The sequence below is a fragment of the Bos javanicus genome, chromosome 12 (genome assembly GCF_032452875.1).
Source record: "Bos javanicus breed banteng chromosome 12, ARS-OSU_banteng_1.0, whole genome shotgun sequence".
Classification (NCBI taxonomy): Eukaryota; Metazoa; Chordata; class Mammalia; order Artiodactyla; family Bovidae; genus Bos; species Bos javanicus.
This window is the reverse complement of record NC_083879.1, coordinates 70,668,778-70,691,567: the sequence shown is the minus strand read 5'-3', so window position 1 is coordinate 70,691,567 and position 22,790 is coordinate 70,668,778. Positions and strand designations below refer to the sequence as shown.

At 41.8% G+C, this 22,790-nt stretch overlaps 1 protein-coding gene across 1 annotated transcript in view; it reads right to left on the bottom strand.

Moving 5' to 3' along the window:
• Nucleotides 1-22,790, bottom strand: part of LOC133258054 (ATP-binding cassette sub-family C member 4-like) — a 292,909-nt gene that overhangs the window by 232,584 nt on the left and 37,535 nt on the right. Inside the window, 2 exon segments of the mRNA XM_061434393.1 lie at nucleotides 2,263-2,383; nucleotides 3,476-3,586. Coding sequence (XP_061290377.1) covers nucleotides 2,263-2,383; nucleotides 3,476-3,586 — 232 coding nt within the window.

Sequence of the window (22,790 nt, the reverse complement as noted above, 5' to 3'; positions counted from 1 at the left end):
CTTGAGGTTCTAGGATCTTTTTTGGTCAAAGATCATTATATCATTTACTAATCACCAACAATATCACCATCCCCAAGAAAAAGAAATTCAAAAAAGCAAAATGACTGTCTGAAAAGGCCTTACAAATAGCTGTGAAAAGAAGAGAAGCAAAAAGCAAAGGAGAAAAGGAAAGCCATACCCATTTGAGTGCAGAATTTCAAAGAATAGCAAGGAGAGATAAGAAAGCTTTCCTCAGGGATCAATGCAAAGAAATAGAGGAAAACAATAGAATTGGAAAGACTAGAGATCTCTTCAAGAAAATTAGAGATACCAAGGGAATATTTCATGCAAAGGTGGGCTCAACAAAGGACAGAAGTGGTATGGACCTAACAGAAGCAGAAGATATTAAGAATAGGTGGCAAGAATACACAGAAGAACCATACAAAAAAGATCTTCATGACCCAGATAATCATGATGGTGTGATCACTCACCTAGAGCCAGACATCCTGGAATATGAAGTCAAGTGGGCCTTAGGAAGCATCACTACGAACAAAGCTAGTGGAAGTGATGGAATTCCAGTTGAGATATTTCAAATCCTAAAAGATGGTGCTGTGAAAGTGCTGCATTCAATATGCTAGCAAATTTGGAAAACTCAGCAGTGGCCATAGGACTGGAAAAGGTCAGTTTTCATTCCAATCCCAAAGAAAGACAATGTCAAAGAATGTTCAAACCACCACACAATTGCACTCATCTCACACGCTAGTAAAGTAATGCTCAAAATTCACCGAGCCAGGCTTCAGCAATATGTGAACTGTGAACTGCCAGATGTTCTAGTTGGTTTTAGAAAAGGCAGAGGAACCAGAGATCAAATTGCCAACATCCACTGGACCATCAAAAAAGCAAGTGAGTTCCAACAATATCTATTTCTGCTATGCCAAAGCCTTTGACTGTGTGGATCACAATAAACTGTGGAAAACTCTGAAAGAGATGGGAATACCAGACCACCTGACCTGCCTCTTGAGAAACCTGTATGCAGATCAGAAAGCAAAAATTAGAACTGGACATGGAACAACAGACTGGTTTCAGATAGGAAAGGTATACATCAAGGCTGTATATTGTTACCATGCTTATTTAACTTATATGCAGATTACATCGTGAGAAATGCTGGGCTGGAAGAAGCACAAGCTGGAATCAAATTTGCCGGGAAAAGTATCAGTAACCTCAGATATGCAGATGACACCACCCTTATGGCAGAAAGTGAAGAAGAACTAAAGAGTCTCCTGATGAAAGTAAAAGAGGAGAGTGAAAAGGTTGGCTTAAAGCTCAACATTCAGAAAACTAAGATCATGGCATCTGGTCCCATCACTTCATGGCAAATAGATGGGGAAACAGTGGAAACAGTGCCAGACTTTATTTTGGGGGGCTCCAAAACCACTGCAGATGGTGACTGCAGCCATGAAATTAGAAGAAAGCTTACTCCTTGGAAGGAAAGTTATGACCAACATAGACAGCACATTAAAAAGCAGAGACATTACTTTGTCAACAAAGGTCTGTCTAGCCAAGGCTATGGTTTTTCCAGTAGTCACGTATGGATGTGAGAGTTGGACTATAAAGAAAGCTGAGCACTGAAGAATTCATGCTTTTGAACTGTGGTGTTGGAGAAGACTCTTGAGAGTCCCTTGGACTGCAAGGAGATCCAACCAGTCCATCCTTAAGGAGATTAGTCCTGGGTGTTCACTGGAAGCACTGATGTTGAAGCTGAAACTCCAATACTTTGGCCACCTGATGCAAAGAATGGACTCATTTGAAAAGACCCTGATGCTGGGAAAGATTGAAGGCAGGAGGAGAAGGGGATGACAGAGGAGATGGTTGGGTGGCATTACCGACTCAATGGACATGAGTTTGGGTAAACTCCAGGAGTTGGTGATGGACAGGGAGGCCTGGTGTGCTGTGGTTCATGGGTTTGCAAAGAGTTGGACACAACTGAGGGAATAAACTGAACTGAACAATATCCTAAGTTGGAATAAAACATCTTTTCTTTTCAGTACTTCTTTCCAGGATACTACATTTTAATCAGTTAAAAGGGAAAGAGTAATCCACCAGAGGTCCAGTCCTTTAAGTATCTTTGTATTCTAAAGATAAATACAGCCATTGAGCTACATCATGTTTCCTAGACATCTTATCCTCTGATATTAAACCTCTGGCCTCTTTCCCTACCAGTTGTATCCATCTCAGTACTGATCTGCATGTAGACAGTAACGCACTTTATATAAAAGCTTTTACCTCAAAAAGCTTAAAAATTGCAAAAGGCAAATAGGATTTCCAGTAACACTTTATGATTGCTTTCGTTAAAGAAGGCTCCCGTGCATCTTTCTCAGCTCTCTTAACTTCTTGATCCCAGTACCTGTGATAAGAAACAGCACAGTGAACAGCGTGTCCACCAAAGGGGAAAGGAGGTGGGGCGGAGTGGGAGAGGAGCCTGCACTACAGGGTGCTCTGTGGCTACCCTATAGATGCTGGCTAACTGCCCACAGGGCTTCTATGAGCAAAGATGAATGGTGCAGACCCTGAAGCACCACGTGTGTTTCCCTTCAACAAGCCTTGAAGGGAAAAGTCCTAGTCTCGGGAAATGAGTTCCTCCCAATCTTTGCTGGATTCACAGCACCATGAACAGCTCAAGAGGGCAGACACCTTCCTCCTGCTGAAGAAAAGAAGCTAATTCTGACTACATGTTGGAAACTGTTTCTCTGACTTGCTTTTTGTTGCTTTTGTTATTACAGTCATAGGTAATGGCCTGCCTCAGAGGACCCTGCCACTCTGCCTGACTGTAAACTAAAGTGCCTTTGTTCAGCTCTTAGATAATCTGACTCCCCACATGTGAATAGAAGAGATTAACACTCCCCTTCCAAAGGCTGGCCATTCCCTTGGAGATGTGTTATAGGAATGAAAATCCTTTCACTTTACTTCCCCACTGCCTCTCCCTCTCTATTCTGCGTTTTGACTTTAGTTCCTCATTGCTTCCTTCTCTCTGACTCTACAAAAGAACCTGGCATCCAGACCTCCACAAGATGGTTACTCTGAGTCACCAGTCTGCCACCTTCTGGGTCAGCCAGCTTTCCGAATAAAGTCATATCCCTTGCCTCAATACCTTGTCTCTCAGATTCATTGGTCTGTCATGAGGTGAGCAGAGTGAGCTTGGACTCAGTAACACTCCAGGGACCCCACACCCAGGACAGAGCTCAGCCTCCAAGGCCTCGACTGTGGGCTCCCTCCACTTGCACAGATGCACAGGGAACATAGACTCCCCGAACCTCCAAAGTGGGCTAAGACCAGGGTTAGCCTGAGACGGGTGAGTATACCAGGTCAGGGGAGGAGGCTCAGAAGAACCCAGAGGAAGGCAAAGCCAACCTCCCCCCCTCCACCACCATACACATACCTTTAGCCCCATGTGGAAATTCTCACTCTCCCTCCCCTTCTCCCTGTTGCCAGTGCTCACCCTTGCAGCTTTTCTCCAAGGTGCTGGCAACGATCTTCTGGAAGCACCAAGTACATGTCATCTTTTTCTAATCTCCGTTTGTGACCAATTTTAAACAAGGGATTTATCCACCTGTTAAAAATTAAGAGAAAAGAAGAGAGATGGAAATTCAAACTACATATCTTGTTGCAGAGAAGAAGCCAATTCTGACTCCATGTTGAAAACTGTTTGACTTGCTTTTATTAGTAAAATCATACACAATGGCCTCGTAAAAGAACCCTTACCCTTCTGATTGACTGTAAACTACAGTGTCTTTGTTCAGCTCATGGAGAGATAGTTTGTCTCTCCCTACCTGTGAGTGGAAGAGCTTAACACACCCCTTCCAAAGACTAGTTATTCCCTTGGAGATGGTTTGAAAGACTGAAGACCCTTTTACTTTACTGCCTCTGCCTCTCTATTTTACCTTTTGACTTTAGCTGTTTATTGTTTTTCTCTCTGTGATCTATAAAAGAATCTGGTATCCAAACACCAATAAGATGGTTATTTTGAGGCATTAGCCTGATATTGTACAGGAGATAGGGATCAAGACCATCCCCAAAGGAAAAAAAAAATGCAAAAAGGCAAAATGGCTGTCTTAGGACACCGTACAAATAGCTATGAAAAGAAGAAAAGCAAAAAGCAAAGGAAGAAAGGAAAGATGTACCAATTTGAATGCAGAGTTCCAAAAAAATACCAAAGAGAGATAAGAAAGGCTTTCTCAGGGATCAATGCAAAGAAATAGAGGAAAACAATAGAATGGGAAAGACTAGAGATCTCTTCAAGAAAATTAGAGATACCAAGGGAACATTTAATGCAAAGACAGGCTCAATAAAGGGCAGAAATGGTATGGACCTCACATAAGCAGAAGATATTAAGAATAGGTGGCAAGAATACACAGAAGAACTATTCAAAAAAGATCTTCATGACCCAGATAATCGCGATGGTGTGATCACTCACCTAGAGCCAGATATCCTGGAATGTGAAGTCAAGTGCGCCTTAGGAAGCATCACTATGAACAAAACTAGTGGAGGTGATGGAATTCCAGTTGAGATATTTCAAATCCTGAAAGATGATGCTGTGAAAGTGCTGCACTCAATATGCCAGCAAATTTGGAAAACTCAGCAGTGGCCACAGGACTGGAAAAGGTCAGTTTTCATTCCAATCCCAAAGAAAGGCAATGCCAAAGAATGCTCAAACTACCACACAATTGCACTCATCTCACACGCTAGTAAAGTAATGCTCAAAATTCACCAAGCCAGGCTTCAGCAATATGTGACCCATGAACTTCAAGCTGGTTTTAGAAAAGGCAGAGGAACCAGAGATCAAATTGCCAACATCCAATGGATCATCGAAAAAGCAAGAAAGTTCCAAAAACATCTATTTCTGTTTTACTGACTATGCCAAAGCCTTTGACTGTGTGGATCATAATAAACTGTGGAAAATTATGAAAGAGATGGGAATACCAGACCACCTGACCTGCCTCTTGAGAAACCTGTATGCAGATCAGGAAGCAACAGTTAGAACTGGATATGGAACAACAGACTGATTCCAGATAGGAAAAGGAGTATGTCAAGGCTATATATTGTCACCTTGTTTATTTAACTTCTATGCAGAGTACATCATGAGAAACGCTGGGCTGGAAGAAGCACAAGCTGGAATCAAGATTGCCAGGAGAAATATCAATAACCTCAGATATGCAGATGACACCACCCTTATGGCAGAAAGTGAAGAAGAACTAAAGAGTCTCTTGATGAAAGTGAAAGAGGGGAGTGAAAAAGTTGTCTTAAAGCTCAACATTCAGAAAATTAAGATCATGGCATCTGATCCCATCACTTCATGGCAAATAGATGGGGGAACAGTGGAAACAGTGGCTGACTTTATTTTTGGGGACTCCAAAATCACTACAGATGGTGACTGCAGCCATGAAATTAAAAGAAAGCTTACTCCTTAGAAGCAAAGTTATGACCAACCTAGATAGCATATTGAAAAGCAGAGACATTACTTTGTCAACAAAGGTCTGTCTAGTCAAGGCTATTGTTTTTCCAGTAGTCACGTATGGATGTGAGAGTTGGACTATAAAGAATGCTGAGAACCGAAGAATTGATGCTTCTGAACTGTGGTGTTGGAGAAGACTCTTGAGAGTCCCTTGGACTGCAAGGAGATCCAACCAGTCCATTGTAAAGGAGATCAGTCCTGGGTGTTCATTGGAAGCACTGATGTTGAAGCTGAAACTCCAATACTTTGGCCACCTGATATGAAGAGCTGACTCATTTGAAAAGACCCTGATGCTGGGAAAGATTGAGAGCAGGAGGAGAAAGGGACCACAGAGGATGAAATGGTTGGATGACATCACTGACTCAATGGACATGAGTTTGGGTAAAGTTCACGTGTTGGTGATAGACAGGGAGGCCTGGCATTCTGTGGTTCATCGGGTCACAAAGAATCAGACATAACTGAGCTACTGAACTGAACTGAGCCTGCCATCTTCTCTGTCTGTCAGTTCCCCAATTAAAGTCTCTACCTTGCCTCAGCAGCTCGTCTGTCAGATTCATCAGCCTATTGTGAGGCAAGCATAGTGGGCTTGGACTCAGTAACAATCTCTAATTAGAACCCTATATTAATGAGCTTTATTAAAAAGAAAAGTCTACATTTCAAATATATAGAGATATGATTGGGGGGAATATATGGGCATCCCTGGTGGCTCATTGGTAAAGAATCCACCAGCTAATGCAGAAGACATGGATTTGATCCCAGGGTCAGAAAGATCCCCTGGAGAAGGAAATGGTAACCCCCTCCAGCATCTTGCTTCAGAAATCCCAGGCACCCAGGAGCCTGGCGGGCTATCGTGCATGGGGTCACAAAAGAGTCAGACACAACTTAATGACTAATCAACAATACTTTCATATATATGCCCTAGCTCTACACACTGCTACTGCTGCTGTTGCTAAGTCTCTTCATTCGTGTCAGACTCTGTGCAACCCCATAGATGGCAGCCCACCAGGCTCCCCAGTCCCTGGGATTCTTCAGGCAAGAACACTGGAGTGGGTTGCCATTTCCTTCTCCACACTAAAGGGGTCCTAAAAGCAAAGACACACCAGCTGCAAAGAACATTCTAGCACCCAAATGTTAGAGGTTTTGTTTCTTTAACCTACACAATTACAAAATATTTTTCTCGTGATGAGAACTTTCACAGTTGAGAAATAAATACTGCTTCCCATATCAGTAAACAAAGGATATCAGAGTCATCAATGATTGCAGTCGCCTCCCTTTGAGTGAGTGAACTGGTGAGTCCTTTGGGAACACAGGAAGGAAACAAACAAACAAAAAACCATGCTATATGTTGTTGCTGTTCAGTCGCTCAGTCATATCTGACTTATTGCAACCCCATGGACTGCAGCACACCAGGGTTTCCTGCCCTTCACAGTCTCCCAGAGTTTGCTCAAATTCATACCCATTCAGCTGATGATGCCATATAACCATTTCATCCTCTGTTGTCCCTCCTTCTCCTGCCCTCAATCCTTCCCAGCATCAGGGTCAAACTGCAGCAACCCCCAATAGTGACCCCAGAGGGAGTACAGAATGACAAAATACAGAATACTGGCCCCAGATAACTGAGGTGCATATCAAAGGAATGATTTCCTTGAGCCCAGATTCCTGCATCTTCCCATTCAAAGAAAATCACTAAATTTTTTGAGATATTTGGTTTTCTTTCATTAAGAATATTTTGACGTTCAGACTACCTGTCCATTAGGGAAAAACTCCTATCTAACTGGGCTCTATACCTTCACCTCCTCAGAGCACTTTTCTCAGGGTTACTTGAGATGCTTCCTCCTAGACTTGAAATCTTAAGAATATCTACTGAATAAAGCATAACTGTCAATATTTAGGCTTTGCAATTTTTTTTCAATCAACTCTCTTAGGTACTTTGCTGCTGCTGCTGCTGCTGCTGCTAAGTAGCTTCAGTCGTGTCCGACTCTGTGCGACTCCATAGACGGCAGCCCACCAGGCTCCCCTGTCCCTGGGATTCTCCAGGCAAGAACATTGGAGTGGGTTGCCATTTTCTTCTCCAATGCATGAAAGTGAAAAGTGAAAGTGAAATTGCTCAGTCGTATCTGACTCTTCACGACCCCATGGACTATAGCCTACCAGGCTCCACCACCCATGGGATTTTACAGGCAAGAGTACTGGAGTGGGGTGCCATTGCCTTCTCCCTTAGGCACTTTAGGTGCTTTCAAATATGCAATATAGTAATTTTTCAATGTATTAGTAGTTTGGGGGAGGTAATTTTAACTTTATTTATTTATGGTTGCACTGGGTCTTCATTGTTATGAATGGGCTTTCTTGAGTTGTGTCGAGCAGGGGCTACTCTCTAGTTGTGGTGCTCAGGCTTCTCATTGTGATGGCTTCCCTTATTGGGAGCATGGGATCCATGCTTCATGGGCTTAGTTGCCTTGCAGCATGTGAGGTATTCCCAGACCAGGGACTGAAACTGTGTTCCCTGTATTGGCAGGTGGATTCTTTATGACTGGACCACCAGGAAAGTCTGCAATACAGTATTATTAACTACAGTTACTAACCTGGACATTAAGTTTTCATGATTTATTTGTAACTGGAATTTTGTGCCTTTTGTTCCTCTTCACCTAGATCCTGGTTTTTAATACATTTTTTCCTAAAAGGAACCAGGCTCCTTGAAGCAATGGCTAACTTCAAGGTTGGGAGACTGTGTGCAAGCACCTGACAATTAGCTGTTTTGATTATAATGCAATTTCCTAACATCAAGCTATGGAGACATCCATTTCAAAAACATTCACCTCCAGTGAACACATGCCAGCTACATGACTAGATAAAGAGCCAGGCCAGCTCACCCACAAAGTTCCCTTTTGTAGAAAGTTCAGGTTGACATGATAACAGATTATCTCACTGCCTGCTTGCTTCTCTCTTCCTGTTTTTTTAATTCCCACTCTCATGTTTTAATTAACCAATAAAGAGTGAACTTGTTCCATACTAGACACCACACTCTCAAACCCAAAAAGGCAGAAACCCAGATCCAAATACTCTCTCCCTAGACTACACTAAAGCCTTTAACTGTGTGGATCACAACAAACTGTGGAAAATTCTTCAAGAGATGGGAATACCAGACCAACTTACCCGCCTCCTTAGAAATCTGTATGCAGGTCAAGAACAACTGTTAGAACCAGACATGGAACAACGAACTGGTTCCAAATTGGGAAGAGTACCTCAAGGCTATATATTGTCATCCTGCTTATTTAATTTATATGCAGAGTAAATCATGAGAAATGCTGGGCTGGATGAAGCACAAGCTGAAATCAAGATTACTGGGAGAAATATCAATAACCTCAGATATGCAGATGACACCATCCTTATGGCAGAAAGTCAAGAGGAACTAAAGAGCCTCTTGATGAATGTGAAAGAAGAGAGTGAAAGAGCGGGCTTAAAACTCAACATTCAGAAAACAAAGATCATGGCATCCAGTCCCATCACTTCATGGCAAATAGTTGGGGAAACAATGAAAACAGTAACAGAATTTATTTTCTTGGGCTCCAAAATTACTACAGATGGTGACTGCAGCCATGAAAATAAAAGATGTTTGCTGCTTGGAAGAAAAGCTATGACAAACCTAGATAGCATATTTAAAAGTAGAGACATTACTTTGCTGGCAAAGGTTCGTCTTGTCAAAGCTATGATTTTTCCATTAGTCATATATGGATGTGAGAGTTGGACTATAAAGAAAGCTGAGTGCCGAAGAATTGATGTTTTTGAACTGTGGTGTTGGAGAAGACTCTTGAGAGTCCCTTGGACTGCAAGGGGATCCAAACAATTCATCCTAAAGGAAATCAGTCCTAAACATTCACTGGAAGGACTGATGCTGAAGCTGAAACTCCAATACTTTGGCCACCTGATGCAAAGAACTGACTCATTAGAAAAGACTCTGATGCTAGGAACAATCAAAGGTGGTAGGAGGAGGGGACGACAGAGGATGAAATGGTTGGATGGTATCACGGACTCGATGGACATGAGTTCGAGTGAGCTCTGGGAGTTGGTGATGGACAAGGAAGCCTGGTGTGCTGCAGTCCCGGGGTCTCAAAGACTCGGACATGACTGAGTGAACTGAACTGAACTGAACTCTCTCTTTCATCCAGGACATCACTGTGTCACCCAACATGTACCTTGTGCCCTCCAAGACATGTGAGTGATAAACCTTGCCTTTTCAAAGTTCCCTAATGGTTGTTGCTGAGACTAGTCTCACAATCCTAAGAACTACAAGTACAGGTCAGGTCACAACACTGGTTCCAAAAAAGGAACATCTGCGGGTGCTGCTATAACTAGTGTGAACACAGGTGAGCAAAGCCCCAGGCATCTCCAGCAGCAGAACCACTATCAGTAGGTGAAAAACAACAGCCAGAGAAATTATAAGCCAGGCCTGGAACACCTTGCACCATAAAATAAGGAAGTGTGCAAGGAATTGAGAGATGAAATTATTTTAAGAAATTAAATATTTCCTGCAATATCAGTAAACAAGGAAGTAACAAACATCAGCAGGAATTAGTGAGCCCTGAGGAAATTCAGGAAGGAAAAGAATACCTGCCATCTAGTAGCAATCAGACCTCAGTCACTCTCTGCAGCCATTCCCTGTGATGAGCCCTAAGGAAACTAAGCACATGAAAACACAGGATACTAGCTCCAGATAACAGAGATACATATCAAAGGAATAACTTCAATGAGCCTAGACTCGTCTTCCCATACATATAAAAGCACTAAATTCCTTAATTGGGATATTGGATTTACTTTAATTTACAATAATCTTTTGATGTTCCTGGCTATTTCCCCTTTGTTTCAAAACACCTATATATCCTAGCTCCTCCTTTTGCCTCCCTGGAGCCATTTCTCTAAGGCTGTCTCCCAGGCTGCAGTCCTCATTTTGCCTCAGTTCAGATCAGTTCAGTTCATTTCAGTTCAGTCACTCAGTCGTGTCCAACTCTTTGCGACCCCATGAATCACAGCATGCCAGGCCTCCCTGTCCATCACCAACTCTTGGAGTCTATTCAAACTTATGTCCATCGAGTTGGTGATCCATCCAGCCATCTCATCCTCTGTCATCCCCTTCTCCTCCTGCCCCCAATCCCTCCCAGCATCAGGGTCTTTTCCAATGAGTCAACTCTTCACATGAAGTGGCCAAAGTATTAGAGTTTCAGCTTTAGCATCATTCCTTCCAAAGAACACCCAGGACTGATCTCCCTTAGAATGGACTGGTTGGATCTCCTTGCGGTCCAAGGGACTCTCAAGAGTCTTCTCCAACACCACACTTCAAAAGCATCAATTCTTCAGCGCTCAGCTTTCTTCACAGTCCAACTCTCACATCCATACATGACCACTGGAAAAACCATAACCTTGACTAGATGGACCTTTGTTGGCAAAATAATGTCTCTGCTTTTTAATATGCTTTCATCAAGAGGCTTTTTAGTTCCTCTTCACTTTCTGCCCTAACGGTGGTGTCATCTGCATATCTGAGGTTATTGATATTTCTCCTGGCAATCTTGATTCCAGCTTCTGCTTCTTCCAGCCCAGTGTTTCTCATGATGTACTCTGCATAGAAGTTAAATAAGTAGGGTGACAATATACAGCCTTGACAGACTCCTTTTCCTATCTGGAACCAGTCTGTTATTCCATGTCTAGTTCTAACTGTTGCTTCCTGATCTGCACACATGTTTCTCAAGAGGCAGGTCAGGTGGTCTGGTATTCCCATCTCTTTCAGAATTTTCCACAGTTTATTGTGATCTACACAGTCAAAGGCTTTGGCATAGTCAGTAAAACAGAAATAGATGTTTTTCTGGAATTCTCTTGCTTTTTTGATGATCCAGAGGATGTTGGCAATTTAATCTCTGGTTCCTCTACCTTTTCTAAAATCAGCTGGAACATGTGGAAGTTCATGGTTCACATATTGCTGAAGCCTGGCTTGGAGAATTTTGAGCATTACTTTACTAGTGTGTGAGATGGGTGCAATTGTGTGGTAGTTTGAGCAATCTTTGGCATTGTCTTTCTTTGGGATTGGAATGAAAACTGACCTTTTTCAGTCCTGTGGCCACTGCTGAGTTTTCCAAATTTGCTGGCAAATAAATTGTAATTCCCAACTTTCATGTTGTGAAATATTTTTTCAACAGAATCATGAGGATGTGTAGAAAGGACAGAGAAGTCAACTTGAAGGGCTCTCACTAGAGAAACCTGGGATACTTCAAGAACAGAAATAAATAAATGGGGCTTCCTTGGTTGCTCAGTGGTTAAGAATCTGCCTGCCAATGCTCACAAACCACAACTAGAAAGTAGCCCCTGTTCTTCACAAGGAAAGCCCACACACAACAATAGAGACTCAGCACAGCCCAAAATAATAAAGATACAATATTGCCTTTAGAAAAAAAAAATTAAAATATATGGCAATGAATCATAACTCACTAAATAATGAATGAATCCACGAATCCTTACTGTAACATAAACAAGAGAGAAGGGAAAGCTTTTCCATTCTAGAATGCAAACAAACATAGAAGCAACAATGGAGTTAGAAAATTATCCATAGAACTTAAAACTAATGGGTAAAAGTTTGATGTGGAGTATGATATTTATATAATCTCAAATTATCTCTCTGCAAATTATTTATTAATTTTAACAGGAGAAAGCAGTAACTATATAGAAGATCACCCCACAAAACCCCATTCAAATCCAGTATGCACTGTGTAAGCAATAATAATTAATATGCAGAGATAACCCAAAGACTAAGATCAATGTACTGATTTTGCCAGGGTTAGGAAAGTTTCAAGGTGAAACAATAATAACCCTTAAAAGTGGAGATCAGATTTCTTATACCTATTGCTTTATTTCTAGCACAATATATAGTGCAGAGAAGATGCTCAAGAATTATATGTTAAATAAATTAATGTCTATGAATTATTAAATAAGCAATAAGAGACTGAGCTTCAGATTGTGCAAACCCTGCCTGGCATGCCTAAAGGACCTGGTCCAGGAGTCAGAAGACTGGATTCTACTCCCAGCAGTGGTAATGAGGAACCAGGGCCTTGAAGGTCCACCTCCCCACTGCTCCCCTACTCCATTCCAGTTCAGACTTTCATGACCTTTAATATTTCTAGGTCTCAATTTCATTCCAAAACAAAAGTATAAATCTATAAGTTTTTATTACCAAACTTGCTTAAAAGATGTTGGGTCATTTATCCTACAGTTATTCCCTACAGAAATCACTCAGGAAATTAGCACTGGGACTTACCCAGATAATGACATCCTGCCTGAGAGGTCCACTGTAAAATTCTGCTTGGGCAGGAAAGATGCTCAACATCACTAACCATTAGAGAAATGAGACACCACTTCACGCATTTTAGAGGAACTAATATGGGGAGAACAAAGAAGAAAAGAGAAGGTTTAGCAAGGATGTGAAAAAACTGGGCACTTACACACTGATGGTGAGGTAGGGGGTGTAAAATGGACACAGGATAAATACTGTATGATTCTACTTACATGAAGATACTCAGAGCAGTCAAATTTAGAGAGAAACAAAGTGGTCCTGTGGTTCCCAGGGGCTGGAAAGGGACTGGGAGTTAGTGTTTAATGACACACTAATGTAGGATGAGTTCCAGAAAAGGGAGTTTCAGAAAAACATCTATTTCTGCTTTATTGACTATGCCAAAGCCTTTGACTGTGTGGATCACAATAAACTGTGGAAAATTCTGAAAGAGATGGGAATACCAGACCACTTGACCTGCCTCTTGAGAAACCTGTATGCAGGTCAGGAAGCAACAGTTAGAACTGGACATGGAACAACAGACCTATTTTGGTTCCGAATAGGAAAAGAAGTATGTCAAGGCTGTATATTGTCACCCTGCTTCTTTAACTTATATGCAAAGTACCTCATGAGAATCGATGGGCTGGAAGAAGCACAAGCTGGAATCAAGATTGCCGGGAGAAATATGAATAACCTCAGAGATGCAGATGACACCACCCTTATGGCAGAAAGTGAAGAGAAATAAAAAGCCTCTTGATGAAAGTGAAAGTGGAGAGTGAAAAAGTTGGCTTAAAGCTCAACATTCAGAAAACGAGGATCATGACATCTGGTCCCATCACTTCATGGGAAATAGATGGGGAAACAGTGGAAACAGTGTCAGACTTTATTTTTCTGGACTCCAAAATCACTGCAGATGGTAACTGCAACCATGAAATTAAAAGACGCTTACTCCTTGGAAGGAAAGTTATGTCCAACCTGTATAGCGTATTCAAAAGCAGAGACATTATTTTGCCAACAAAGGTCCGTCTAGTCAAGGCTATGGTTTTTCCTCTGGTCATGTATGGATGTGACAGTTGGACTTTGAAGAAGGCTGAGCCCCGAAGAATTGATGCTTCTGAACTGTGGTGTTGGAGAAGACTCTTGAGAGTCCCTTGGACTGCAAGGAGATCCAACCAGTCCATTGTGAAGGAGATCAGCCCTGGGATTTCTTTGGAAGGAATGATGCTAAAGCTGAAACTCTAGTACTTTGGCCACCTCATGCGAAGAGTTGACTCATTGGAAAAGATTCTGATGTTGGGAGGGATTGGGGGCAGGAGGTGAAGGGGATGACAGAGGATGAGATGGCTGGATGGCATCACCGACTCGATGGATGTGAGTCTGGGTGAACTCCGGGAGTTGGTGATGGACAGGGAGGCCTGGTGTGCTGCGATTCATGAGGTCGCAAAGAGTAGGACACAACTGAGCAACTGAACTGACGTGAACTGAACTGAAAATCACTGCAGATGGTGACTGCAGCCATGAAATTAAAAGATGCTTACTCCTTGGAAGAAAAGTTCTGACCAACCTAGATAGCATATTCAAAAGCAGAGACATTACTTTGCCAACAAAGGTCCGTCTAGTCAAGGCTATGTTTTTTCCCAGTGGTCATGTATGGATGCGAGAGTTGGACTGAGAAGAAAGCTGAGTGGCGAAGAATTGGTGCTTTTGAAGTGTGGTGTTGGAGAAGACTCTTGAGAGTCCCTTGGACTGCAAGGAGATCAGCCCTGGGTGTTCTTCGGAAGGAATGATGCTAAAGCTGAAACGCCAGTACTTTGGCCACCTCATGCGAAGAGTTGACTCATTGGAAAAGACTCTGATGCTGGGAGGGATTGGGGACAGGAGGAGAAGGGGACGACAGAGGATGAGATGGCTGGATGGCATCACCGACTGGATGGACGTGAGTTTGAGTGAACTCCGGGAGATAGTGATGGACAGGGAGGCCTGGCGTGCTGCGATTCATGGGGTTGCAAAGAGTCAGACACGACTGAGTGACTGAACTGAACTGAACTGAATGCACGATGAAAAGGGTTCTGAAAATAGGTTGTATTATAATGTGAATGTACATAACAACCCTGAATCAAATGCTTAAAAGTGGTTAAGATGGTAAATTTATGATTTGTGCATTTTACCACTATTTTTTTTAATTTAAAGAGAAAAAAAAAATTGTACTTGGTGTACCTCAGGTGGAAATCTTCCTGTGTTAGAGTCTAGGTTTTACCACTCTCTGGTTGTATGACCTTGAACTAGTCAAGTAACCTCTCAGTATCTGTCTCTGGAAAGTGGGGAGAACACCTGGAGATAATAACATCCACCTGGGCTGCTGAGTTATTAACTGAAAGGATCAATGTTGCTCTGAACAGGACAAAGTCAGACAAAGAGCAGCTGTCACCACACCACTCTTGAATAATCCCATGCAGAAAAGAGATGAATTTGCTCAATTAGGCAATTTTCCTCCCCCATAGCTCTTGATTTAAGGACTTTCACAAATTCCTTTGCTGCCACATCTCAAAATGCCAGACAGAGTCCTCTGGACACCATCAAGGGATGAAGATTTTCACCTCCCTTAGATGACTGACAGGAAACTAAATCACATGTCACCTCCTAAATAAGGATTTGGACCTGGAGACCTGGATCAATTGACTCCTTAATTCCAATTTATCCCTGAGGGCATATACTCAACAATTCAACCACTGCTGAATGAGCTATCCCTCAACCCAGTTCCACTCCAAGAATTATACTCTCCACCGTGATCCTTTATCCTTCCCTCTCCTCCTATAACTCTTCACCCAGCAGCAGTATTTCCCACTAACTGTCCCACCAGAGACCACACTCCTTCAGGGCAATGATTACTTACATACTACATGGAGATTCTATGACTAAGCACAGCGCCTGGCACAGATGTCACTGGAACCCATCCAGGAGGATATCAGAACACCCACATTGCTGTTGAGCTATGGGGCACCACCCTGGCTTTCTCAGAGTGACCCAAGCCAAATCCAATTAGTCATGAGTGTCAATGCTCAAGCTAGAATCTTCTCTCCTTTCCTCTGAGACTTGCCTTGGTTCCTAAAACTTGCTCAAAATCCATTTTCTCATCCCTTCCCCTTTCATCAACTCTCTGTTCTTTCCACTTCAAAATAATTGAAGCAGCAGTGCAGGCTGCATGCCACACCCTCCCCAAGGCTCTCCAGTTTTCTCCACACCCTCTGCCCTGGGGTCCACCAGGCTGTGGGCACTGCAGAGCCTTCCTGCCTCAGAACTTCTAGGCCTTTTCTGCTTCATGCCTGGCCTTTTGTCTCCCTTCTTTCCTATCAGGTAATCAAAGACTTTACTTCTTCAGTGTCCCTTGTCTTATCAACACACATATTCCCAACACTTTTTCCCACACTACAGCTAACACCAAGAATCTACTATTACACACAGATAACTGTTTTAAATCCTCTTCTTTAAGAGAAAAAAAGACACACACATTAGATACATTTGCAAAAATTCAGTAACAGTGAAAGTAAAAAATGAGGAGTCACAACTAAAATACTGTTCTTGCTGACCAACTCCCAGCATTGTGATGGGATTAAAGTACTGCTGATTGGAACCAGTAAGCAAGGAGCAGGTGATGCCCTACCTGCATGTAACAGGTGCGTGGCCACCACTAGGTACAGGACTCAATCATCACCAAAGTCTCTCTGAGTGCCTATTTCTAACTCACCTCAGAATATTTGGTCTTTAGTATCTGTTCCAACCAACCACTTTTTCTAAACTATTAAAATTCTTCCCCATGAGGAATGACAGAGCTCTTGCTTCCAAGTTCCAGGAATCCTTCCTGAAAGTAGGGAGTATATATGCCTACCCAAGAAAGCTTTTGATGCCACTCATTGGGATTTGAGAAACCAAAGCATAAGAAAGAAACTACTTTACTTAGATCAAATAAGCATTCCAGAACCTGAATTAAATGCACATGAACATGCAATTCATATTTTCTTAATTAAAGGACACAATTCAAGACCAAAGAACTGATAGAATCTTGTGAGTTATCTTGGTGCTTTAACAGATTGCTCAAAGTTTATCAGTCCCTGAGAAATAAACATCAGTGCATTTAGGTGAATTTAGGAGATATGTCATCTTATGCAGCTTGCAAAGCCAAGCCTCCAGCCTCAGTACAATTAGGACCAATGTGAGCGCCTGCATATTTGCAATAGCCCCAACCTGCTTTTCCCATCACATATCCCTCTGTCCCAACATGAACCTTTTCTCACAGCCAGGTTGGTTTCCATCTTGTTCCTGAACACTCACTGACACGCCTACCTTTATCCTCCCACCCTGCATCCACCCTAGTCCTTCATAGGCCTTTATCTGTAACTGAGCAGGACCCTATGGGGTCTTCCCAAGACAGATCCCTTCCCCATATCCTGTTTTAACTCCTCTCTGAAGCACCTACATAACAGTATTTGAATCATATTTCCTGAGTTGTTTTACAGATGTGAAAACCCCCATCTAAAGGAAGATGTTAATTGGTTGATGACCATGAGCATATAGCTCCCAGGTCCCTTGAAGCCTAAGGATTGATAATGTTAACCCCTGTGACACTGTCCTTTTACCTCACCATCAACCAATCAAGAGAATTGTACATGAGCTGATCACATACCCTGTGACCCCTCTCCCTTACCTAGCCTTTAAAAATACTTTCCTGAAATCCTTTGGGGATTTTGGAGTTTTGGAGGCATGAGCCGCCCATTTCCTTGCATGGCCCTACAATAAACCTTGCTCTGCTCCAAACTCTGACATTTCCTTATTGTTTGGCCTCACTGTACATCAGGCACATGAACTTGCTTTTAGTTACAATTTTGGCAAGGCAGCCCAGAGTCTGTGCCCATAGTAGGTCAACTCCAGCCACAGAAAGTCCCTTCTCTGAGTCCCCAGAGGCTGCTGGAGCTCATTTGCTCCAGGGAACTGGGACGCACTGTCCTTGAGAGGTACCAACTGCCTCATGGCACAAGACTGTTTGGAGCAAAGAAATGTCTGGAGCTGCAGTCCACATTCAGTGTTGCTTGGAAGGTAAGTCATTCCAGCTTGTGCAGGCTGGGAACTCTCTCTACTCCATTTGGGCTGCTTCCCTTACAGTAAGTGAGCCACTCTGGGTCTGTTCTCTTTAGAGAGCTGGGCCAATCTGTTTAGAGGCCTCTATCTGGGTATGGATATAAAAAATTTTTACACCTCCTCTGAGTTTCTGTCTGTGAAACCATATTTTATATGCTTTTGTATCATTTTGGGGTGAGTCACTCTGTGTCCATTCTCTTTTGGGAGCCAGGTCACTCTGTGGCCTTCATCTGGAAATGGAGGTGGAATTTGGGGGCTATACCTGGGCTGATTGTTTGTATGTGGGACCATACGTTTGTTGTTTGTATGTGCATCAGTACTTGCACTGGCCAACTGAGATGTCTTTGGTGAATAATGCAGCTCATGTGTGATGATGCATTGAGTTGGGCTTTGCCTGTAGTGCAGCACTGCTTAGCATTTTCCCTTTTGGACTAGCCTTGGTCATTCATTCAGTTTTATTTCTGATGGCATGTTGGTTGAGGTTCTCCCCATTTTGACTAAAGGGACATGGTTTTGGAATCTCCCTGTTTGGGGCTAGGGAACTGTGATCCTGAGAGAACATTTTGAATTATTGTTTGCTTGATATTTGATGACACCAGCCACGAATAATGGATGATCAGAGCTCTGTTCCATCTTACAGTTCCGCTAGGGTATATATTGCAAAACTGGGAGATCTTCAGCTATGTTCATGTAAATGAAAGAAAACTGTATTTTTATTGTAACACTGTGTATGCTCAATACTCTCTAAGATCTGGAGAACAATGACCCCTAATGGCTCTGCTATTGTATCAAAATGGGCCTTTTGCAATTTGGCTTATATTGGAGGATATGTGTGTGGGTATCTGTGTTGTCTTCCTGCCTGAGTCCAAATCTGTTCCCTCTTTGTGGTTTTGCTTAAAGTGAGCCATGTGAATGTGAGCAAATGATATACATTACTGTCTATTACTATTATCTGTTTTTTAAAACTTAAGTGGATACTTGAGAACTGGAGAAAAAATTTTCTGAAAATAGCTAAGATGACTGAGTTTTGTATAATGAGTTAGAAGAGAAATTTGCATTTCTCTTTTTGTGCCTTTTAGATATAAATGATCTCTATAGATATTTGGTAACATAAAATTTTAGAGTTGTGCTAAATCAAGTTAAATGATGGAAGTTTATGCAGTTGTTTCAACATGGGATAATTTAAGAACAAAATAACAGATAAAGAAAATGATGAAAGGTTTGTAGAAAGGCAACACTGAAAAAAGAACTTTGTGCATGGTACAGATGGGCTAAGTTTATACTGAATTTAATTAAGTAAATGACTTTTATTATTAAAAGCAAACTGGTACAAGACTAGATTTGGTTTTCTCTTTCTGTTAGAAGGACAAAGTTCTCCCGGAATGCTGACTTTGATAACAGATTGTGTGAACTTCTGTGCCTTGAAGTGATCTGTATTTGTGTTTGAGATGTCTTCTCACTTTGGTTAAGAAAGAAGTAATGTTTCACAGTGATCTATGACCTTATTTGACCAAGTGTTTTGAAAATTTTTCACAAATTTTCCAAATATACAATTTTCATTAAAGTTCTTTTGACTTCCAGACAGCTTTAAAATGCTTTAGAGAGCCCCTGATGCATCTAAGAGAAATTCTTAACTAGTATTATTTGGTACATAAAATTACTGGAGAGCATTATCACAAGAGTGATAAAGCTACTTAGAGTATACTTTATGAGTGAATGTTATTAACATACATGGTAAAAGTTAAAGTTTCTGAAATTTGGATATGCACTGGTATAATTGTATCAGTCATAATTCTAGCTGTTATCTTAAAATACAGGATGTCCCAACAACTTGGTTAAACTTCCTTGTCAAAAAACACTAATCAGATCTCTAACTTTGCTTTTTTAAGTCCTTAATCATCTGCAGACAGTTTAAGCTGAGTCTTTCCAAATTGCTCCATCTTTAAGAAGAGTCACAGGAAGGACTTCTGACAAGAACAGGTTTCTGAAAACTTTCATATCATGCTGCTGAACCAGGTAAGATATTTAAAATTTAACAGAATTTCTCACTTCATGAAAATGCTAGTAAAAATGATTAATTCTATAAGATTGAGTAAACTAATGAATGGGCTCCCCAAGTGGTACAGTGGTAAAGAACTCGCTGGAGATGTGGGTTCAATCCCTGGGTTGGGAAGATCCCCTGGAGTAGGAAATGGGAACCCACTCCAGTATTCTTCCCTGGAAAATTTGATGGACAGAGGAATCTGGCAGGCTACAGTCCATGGGGTTGCAAAAGTGTCAGACTTCACTGAACACACACATTCACACAAACTGATACATATGGGTTATAATTTTGAAGTTTTGTCTGAAATATTACCAGTCCTTAATCTGTGTTTCTACAGATATAAGGAAGTGTTAGGTAGTTTGAGAAAGGTGTCCAAAATGGCAGTTAAAAAGTGGCAATTAAAAGGCAAACAAAGAAATAAAAAAGCGAGAGTAAAATAAAGGAAAAATCTGCAACCTGCAGCAAAAACCTTTGGTGGGAAAAACACACCCAACATGACCCCTTCCCTGGTTGGTCTCAGGTACAAGCCCTGATTGACACTGCTGTTCTTCAGTTGCTCAGTCCTTTCCGACTCATTGCAATCCCAGGGACTACAGCACACCAGGCTTCTCTGTCCTTCATCACCTCTCAGAGCTTGCTCAAACTCATGTTCATTTAATGGATGATGCCATCCAACCATCTCATCCTCTGTCATCCCCTTCTCCTCCTGCCCTCTATCTTTCCCAGCATCAGGGTCTTTTCCAATGAGTCGTCTTCTTCACATCAAGTGACCAAAGTATAGGAGCTTCAGCTTCAACATCAGTCCTTTCAATGAATATTCAGGACTGAATCCCTTCAAGATTGACTGGTTTGATCTCCTTGCAGTCCAAGGGACTCTCAAGAGTCTTATCCAGCACCACAGTTCAAAAGCATCAATTCTTTGGTGCTCAGCCTTCTTTATAGTCCAAATCTCACATCCATACATGATTACTGGAAAAACCATAGCTTTGACTATATGGACCTTTGTTGGCAAAGTGATGTCTCTGCTTTTTCATAAGCTGTCTAGGTTTGTCATAGCTTTTCTTCCAATGAACAAGCATCTTTTAATTTAATTGCTGCAGTCACCATCTACAGTGATTTTGGAGCCCAAGAAAATAAAGTCTGTCACTGTTTCCATTGTCTCCCCATCTATTTGCCATGAAGTGATGGGACCAGATGCCATGACTTTCATGTTTTAAATGTTGAGTTTTAAGCCAGCTTTTTCACTCTCCTCTTTCACCTTCATCAAGAGGCTCTTTAGTTCTTCTTTGCTTTCTACCATTAGAGTAGTGACATCTGTATATCTGAGGTTATTGACACTCCCCCTGGCAACCTTGTGACATTGTTAGTAATATCTTTAAGATGGCAGAATAGAAGGGCATGCGCTCATTTTCTACAAGAACACCAAAATCACAACTAGCTGTTTGACATGTGGCAGAACAAATCAGACTCCGGGGACTGCTTAGGAGACGGAACAAAGGACATTAAAAGAAAGCCTAAGACAGAGTGGGACCACTCTTACAGAGGTCAGTCTGCTCTCACAACTCAAGAGAGTGTTTCATGTCGCTTGTTTAATAAACGCTGCCTGCATGAGCTTTCCTGATCTGTAATTTTAATTTTTTACTATAACAAGACAAGGATGGAAGACAAAGAACCACACCTGACAATTTGGTGCCATGCCTCAGATGTAAGATAAACTGCATGTCTCGCCTAAACCTCTGGCTGGAGACTTCTGACTTTTCTCCCTCTTTTCTCTCACTCTGCCTAAACTACAACCCCCAGTATGCCTTGTGTACTAGGATTGTGTTTTTCTCAACAGGGCAAACAATGTGCTGGGAGTTGGAGCTTGGCGCCTGCTGCTACCTGCAACAAGTTTGCACCACTGGATGGCAAACTTGTTTTCCTGGGATAAAAAAAAATTTACATCCCCCAGGTCCTGCTGCCTCCCAGAATCTTTCTCCCTGAGCAGCTTGCTAGTGCTCGTACCATCTCACCAGCCAGTGTGCTCTGCCCTTTACTTTTTCCTGGGATTTTCTTACCCACTCTACTTGGGAAGAACAATCTCCCACTTTACCCTGTGTTCAAAATTCCTCTGTTAAAATACTAGGACTTTCTCCTATAATCCATAGTGTGAAAAACCAGAAAACTCTCCTAACATCATAAAGAATTTCCATTTAAATTCTCCTATCTCTCAGGGGGAAGGAGAGCCCAGATTCCCTCACTCCTTCCCCTACCCAGTTTCTTTACCCTGTCTGATCAAACAAAAAAATTATAAAGTCTCTATCTAGATATATATGTATGTCTCAGTGTGTGTCTTTGTCTTTGGATAATATTATTAATGCTAATTTATAAATGAGCTCTAATTTAGTTGGCCTAAAGAAAAGTAAGTGCCTTCAAACCAAATAATTCTAAATTCAAAATTCAGTTCAAGACAGCAAAAGAGACATTGATGTATAGAACAGTCTTTTGGACTCTGTGGGAGAGGGAGAGGGTGGGATGATTTGGGAGAATGGCATTGAAATATGTATAATATCATATATGAAACGAGTCACCAGTCCAGGTTTGATGGACGATACTGGATACTTGGGGCTGGTGCACTGGGACGACCCAGAGGGATGGTATAGGGAGGGAGGAGGGAGGAGGGTTCAGGATGGGGAACACATGTATACCTGTGGCGGATTCATTTCGATATATGGAAAAACCAATACAATATAGTAAAGTTAAAAAATAAAATTAAAACAACAACAACAAAAAAAAGAAAAACAAACAACAACAACAAAAAAATTCAGTTCAGTTCA